Source organism: Pteropus alecto, unplaced genomic scaffold, assembly GCF_000325575.1.
Source record: "Pteropus alecto unplaced genomic scaffold, ASM32557v1 scaffold117, whole genome shotgun sequence".
Classification (NCBI taxonomy): domain Eukaryota; kingdom Metazoa; phylum Chordata; class Mammalia; order Chiroptera; family Pteropodidae; genus Pteropus; species Pteropus alecto.
In genome coordinates this window covers 1,884,832-1,890,995 of record NW_006440642.1, presented here as the reverse complement: position 1 = coordinate 1,890,995, position 6,164 = coordinate 1,884,832, and the positions used below count along the sequence as shown (strand labels likewise).

Here is a 6,164-nt window from a genome sequence, read left to right as displayed (position 1 = left end):
CGGTGGGGACTGAATGGGCGCGAGCGCGGCGTCGGGGGCTGGCGGGGGCGCGGGACACGGGGCTGGCTGCCAGCAGACGCCCCTTCCTTAGTATGCAGACGAAGGCGGCGGGCGGCGCGGAGCGGCGTCCCCTGCAGCCGCGAACCGAGGCGGCGGCGGCCGCGGCACCTGCCGGCCGAGGTACGTGGCGCAGCCCACTCCCTCGCGCAGCGGGGCTCGCGGGCTGGGGGCGGCGGCGGCGGCGGCGGCGGCGGCGATCTGTCATTGCCCTCGCCTGTCTGGGCCTAGCGGCTCCGCCCCAGCCCCCACGGGCAGCGCCCAGGGTACGGCGCCCCCAGACGCGCCTCACGGGGACGCGGGCTGAGTCGTGGCTGGCCGGGCGTGGGGCGTTGCGGCCCGCTGTAGAGGCGCAGGGGTGAACGGCCTGGGTGCCCTGTCCAGCCGCGGTGGCCCTTTCCTCACAGCTTTCCGCAGCGGTTCGGGTTTAATTCATTGCTGGAAGCTTCCGAGCCAGCAGAGCCGAGTTAACTCATTTCCCCGGGACCGGATTGGGGGACTCCCCGCAAGGTAACTGGTAGCTCCCAATACCGCTACCGCCCTTTGCATCAATCTAGAAGGTGGGATGTGTGATGTCTGTAGGTAGAAATTCGCCAGTGACCTTTCCTGCCCCCTCTCTGCGACCAGCCCTGCGGAGGAGATGTTTTGGTGACCTTTGGTTTCTTCTGAATTGCAAGCAGTGACTTGACCAATGTATGCGTTCGTTATGCGCCTTTAGTGTATAAGTAACGCAAGGTTTTTAGAGAGCATTTCTGAGCAGCGAATAAGGAGAGGCAGGGTCCTCTTGCCCCTACTCCACACCAGCTGAGTGACCTTGGCCAACACTGATGTCCCTGTGGAGTTCGGTCTCCTGGTCTGTACTGAGAAGCTTGATCTGCTCATGGTCGTGGTCACTTCCAGGTGACCCCGTTCCGTGATTCTGAGCACAAAATGTATTTAAGATATAGAGGGTCCTGCAGAATCACTAGCTGACTTGAAAGACTAATTTTATGTTCTCACATTTTAATTAGTGTACATAATGGCCTCTGCTTAATTAGGTAGCATTGTTTTAAAAGGGAAAATGGTTTTACCTGCGGTGCTTTATCTGGCACCCTTGGACTGCCTGCTCTTCTGCCAAGCACTTTTCTGGGTATTGGGATTGTGAAGAGGAAGGAGACTCATTTCCTGCCTTCTGGTGTTTAGCGGAGCCCTCTTCTTGGCATATGACTGCTAATCCTCTTCCACAGAAGGTCGCATGTCCTGAAACTGGAAGAGGTACCTGTATCTGTTGATTGAAGGGGTACAGGCTCAAAAACAGTCAAGAAGGGTTGTGGTTCCGTATGTGTAATCCTGAAAGCTTGACAACTTAGAAGCATGTCTTACATCCCTGCTCATAGAGCTGGGGATCACCTAAATTCCAACCAATGCTTGGGCAAGGAGAGGCTGCTATGAGCTTCAACTGTACTGTAGCCACATGTCACAGGGCTTTTTACATGTCTGTCCATTATGTGAGTGCTGTTGTTTCTGTGAGAGGAAATGAACCTTCCTTATAATTAGTAGTCATTTCTTTCCCCAGGCAAGAAAAGAAATGGGTGAGATAGAAAGGCATGAAGAGGTTTATGAAGAGGGCCGACAGGCATAAATTCTAAAAAATTGCCTTTTATGACTGCCTATTTTGAAAATGCTTGTAATTTTGGCATAGATTACCAAATTGCCCCATGTTACTATACCAGTCTATTTTGATTGGTATTGAATTTAAAGGATATGTTCAAGGGAGAATAAGAACAGACTCTTTGTTCTTTGATTTTGTCTCCTCCAGTTCTTCTCTGCTTTCCTTGCTGTGCTATTTGACAGCAGTGAGGGTGTTTATTTAGCAGGTTGTCTCTTGGGAGGTGAATGGACAATAAAAGAAGATGTTAAAAATTACCTGGCTGCCTTGTCAGTCTTCATATCTTTATGGGGCTCCCCTAGGTACATATTACATTTGTTTTTCCTTCTGTTAATATGCCTTATATCAATTTAATTATTAGAACAGTCAAAGAATCTAGAAGGCAAGACAGGAAGATTTTTCTGCCCTTATATTCCCTTCCAGTCACTACCCTCCTCAAGGGAAACCCCTGCCTGACTTCCTGCACTTGTATAAATGGAATCCTACAGTGTCCATCTCTCCTTACAAGTTAGTTTTCTGTGATTCACTCATGATGCTGCCTGTGATAGTATGTTCACTTTCATTGCTGATTTGGTCATGGAGTGACCAAATCTGTGCACTGTCGATGGACATTTGGGTAGTTTCCAGCATTTTGGTCTTTACAAATAACGCTGTTGTGAGTGTTCTCATACTTATCTTTGGTATGCATTTCTGATGGGGGTATACAAAGGAATATGAATACTGGGTCGTGGGTTGTGTGTATGCTTAGCTTTTGGAATAATTGCATTGCTTGTTCCTTGTTACTAGCTGATGTGTGTAACGTCTCTTTTCACCGTCACTTCACCAAGGAGACTGAAGCAGGAGTCGGACGGGGAGTCATGGCCAGTTTCTACATGGCTGTGCCCCATGTGTTGTTGGCAAGTGCAGTCACCTCCAGGCCCCAGTCTCCCCTGGGTCAAGCAGCAGGACAGGCTGAGCTATGGGAACCCTTCTGCTTCAAGGATCTGTGTCTTCAGGGAAGAATTTCTCTGGCCAAACTGTTTTTCTTTGTCTGAATTCCCTTGCTTCTTACTGCAGAGGTTCCCGGGAACCTCTCCTCCCTTAGCTTTTGTAATATTGTACTTTCTATACTTTGCTTCTACTTCTCTGACCTGTCTTCCTTGCACCTCTGGATTTCTACTTAAGAATTCCCCTATGCCCTAAACCAGGGGTCCCCAACCCGCCAGGCTGCAGACTGGTACTGGTCTGTGGTCTGTTAGGAACCAAGCTGCACAGCAGGCAGTGAGCTGTGGGCAAGAAACCTAATCTTCATCTGTACTTGCAGCACAGGAGGTGAGGCTGTGGGCAAGCAAGGAAGCTTTATCTATACTTGCAGCTGCTCCCCAGCGCTGACATCACCGCCTCAGCTCTACCTCAGATCATCAGGCATTAGATTCTCACAAAAGCACTGGTGCCAAAAAGATTGGGGACTGCTGCCCTAGAGGAAAAACCCATTTCTTGTTTGGTCTTTTGAAGCTGTACAAGACATTTTTGTTCTCCTCTTACATGGTGTAAAAAAATATCTAGGATTAAGTGATTGGGTGGTTCACCAACTCCTATACGCATGAATTTTCCCCCTTTCCCTTTAAGTTTTTGATATTTGGAATCATAATAGTTAAGTATCATATGATATGATTTGATTAATTCGAAGAGGGAAAATCGATGAAAACGAATTAAATTTTAAAAGTGTACTTTGATGAAATAATAGTTCTGTCTTGTGAACATTAAGGCTTTTTAAAGACTAGGTGTCATTTTTATAATTAAAGACATTGTGTAATGTTCAGAGCAGTAGTTTTTCTATTACACATGTACAGTTCCTTCTACCCTGACTTTCCTCTCCTTACTTTCTACTTTTTCATCTTCTTCTTTCTTCACCTCCATTCTGCCTTTAACGTCTTGTTCTCATTTCCTATCTAGACTGCAGCAGCAAAAGAGAAGGACAGAGTGTGATACTTCATCAAGGCCGCCAGTACTCTCTTTGCTTGTCATTTTCTGCAATCAAATCCTTAGTCATCCAGGACTTGATGGCTGGTGCAGGCATCCTGCTTATCTTTCCTCTGGGCCAGTACTGTCCAGTGGAACTATAACTCAAGCCACACATATAATTTAAAATTTTCAAGTAGGTACATTTGAAGAATTAAAAAGAAACAAATGGATCAAAGTTTTAATTTTCCAGAAAGATAAAAACTTCTCAACTTAAAAACACCTAATAACACAGCCTGAAACTAAAGTAAGATAACAGAATGAGAAAAAAGTTTCCAAATCTGCCATCATAGTGAGAGATTTCAGTATACCTCTTTCAGTATCTGATAGAACAATCTACTAAAAACCATGGAATTATTAAAAAAAAAAACCCACAAGCTTGATCAAACTGATTATATAGTATATATAGAGAAACATAATTCCAGCAAGTGAAGATAATACTTTTACAAAAACTGAGTATACACCAGGTCATAAAGTAAGTCTTAACATATTTAAAATAATTAGTATCATACAAATGTCAAAGTTCTTTGACCACAATGCAAATTATATATCAATTTTAAATTTTTTAAAATTAAAAAATTTTTAATTTTTTGAAAATTTGAATTTGGAAACTGAGATTTGAAAGATAAAGAAGTAAAGAAAATATATATCAAAACTTGTAGGATGAATTGTACACTTAAAAAAACTTGTGGGATGTAACTAAATCAGTATTTAGAGAGAAATGTAGTCTTAATTCCTTATATTAGCAAGAAAAAAAGGCAAAAATTAATGAGCTAATCAGCTAAATTAAGAAGAAACTAGGAACATTGCAATTAAAATAAATCCATAGAATGAGAAGGAATTTTTAGAAACAGGTGAAATTAATTTTAATTATTTTAGTTAACCAATTATGTCCAATATATTATCAAATCAATATAAAAATTGTTAATGAGCTGTTTTACATTTTTCTCTTTCAGTTATCTGCCAAGCGAATCTAGGATCATGGTAATCTAGCAGTGTTTTGCAGTTGGCAAGGAGAGTAGGCTCTTTGTGAAAATCTTGATAATAATCCCCTCACCCCCAACAAACCCACATGCTACAAAGCATAGGATGGAAAAGAGGATAAATGCTATACTGACTCACTTTTCCTCACCTGTTCTAGACATGTTATATATGTCAGCCCATTTAATTTTCACAAAAGCCATATGAGTTTGGTATCATCCCCATTTGAGGGCATTGAGGCTTAAAGAGGTTAAGAATAACTCTAGGGGACAGAGCTAGGATTCAGATGCAGGCACTCTGGCCTGCAGGTGGTAGATGAAGCCAGTGCATCCCTGTCTTTGTAGCATATAGTGCATCCCCACCCCACTCTGCAGAACAGCTCCTATGGAAATTCTTGGAAGTGTCAGCTGAGGTGGCTGAGATGGCTCTGTTCCCTGGTCCAGGTCGGACCTTCCCAGGCATACCTCCTGACTTGTCTCAGTTCACAAGAGGACTTCTACATCTCTAGTCCAGCCTCAAGAGAGGTCTCTCCAAAATCCAGTTTCGGTTTCAATCGCCCCCACCCCACACCCTTCCCCAGTTGCTCCTTTTAGCATAAAATTCCATCTCGCCATGACCTGGCCTGCTTGTTTTTTCCAGCCTGTTAGTACATTGTTGCCTCCTGGGCTGGGCCTTCAGACACTCCACTGGGAGTTGTCCCCTTAATGCCTGCTATCCCTGTTCAGGTGGTACTTGTTTTCCCCTGCCCCTCCCCAAGTCCTACTCATTTCCTATTGGGGGAGCTTTTTCTAAGCCCCTTCCCATGCACACATGTACACACACACCCCAAATCTAAAATGCCTCCTGACACTGACTGCTCTCACGTCCAGTGAGAGTAAGGTAAAAAGAAAAACTATGAAAATAATTACATTGGTGATAGAGCTACTTGTCCAGTTTTTAAAATGAGATTAGGAGAGCTTTTTGAAGGAGAGACTGTCAGTGTTGCTTATTGCTATATCCCCAGGCACATGCTCCATGCTTGATTAAAAACTGGTTATGTGAAGGACGGTATACCTGTTTGGGAGCCTGCCCAAATGCTGGTTTCCCAAATTTTTGGAACAAAGAGTAACAGGGATGTATGATTGGGGTATAAAATTGGATATTTTAGCCATGCCTCTTACAGACCTTAAATACATACATGTTGGTTTTAGGAATTCAAACGTGTTTGGCTTGTTCTGAGCTTGAAGTGGACCAAACAAAACTTTCCTTTGTCTTTTCTGTGATTGTTCCCTCTCCTTCAGTCTCTAAATTACCAGGACCTTTCACTCTTCAGGTTGTTTCCAGTGACTGAATGTTTGCTAGGGTCATTGCCACTTTATCGTTTGGGGTTTTATATGACCAGTCTGGTTCTTCTGTCCCTTCTGTCACTTCATAATCCCAAACCTTAAGAACCCACACCCTTACTCTTTCTTTTTGGGGGTGGGGGTCTCCATTATTT

The 6,164-nt window shown here is 44.0% G+C and overlaps 1 protein-coding gene across 4 annotated transcripts in view; it reads left to right on the top strand.

Moving 5' to 3' along the window:
- The first annotated feature begins 6 nt into the window (after window positions 1-6).
- Window positions 7-6,164, top strand: part of ST3GAL5 (ST3 beta-galactoside alpha-2,3-sialyltransferase 5) — a 61,310-nt gene continuing 55,152 nt past the window's right edge. For 2 of the 4 annotated variants that reach the window (XM_025050876.1, XM_006917703.3), the window contains exon 1: window positions 7-180. In XM_025050876.1, the coding sequence (XP_024906644.1) occupies window positions 93-180 (88 nt within the window). In that variant the 5' untranslated portion in view covers window positions 7-92. Of the gene's footprint in view, window positions 181-297; window positions 568-6,164 lie in introns of those variants that run through there. The other 2 variants (XM_025050874.1, XM_015593862.2) reach the window with 2 other exon arrangements.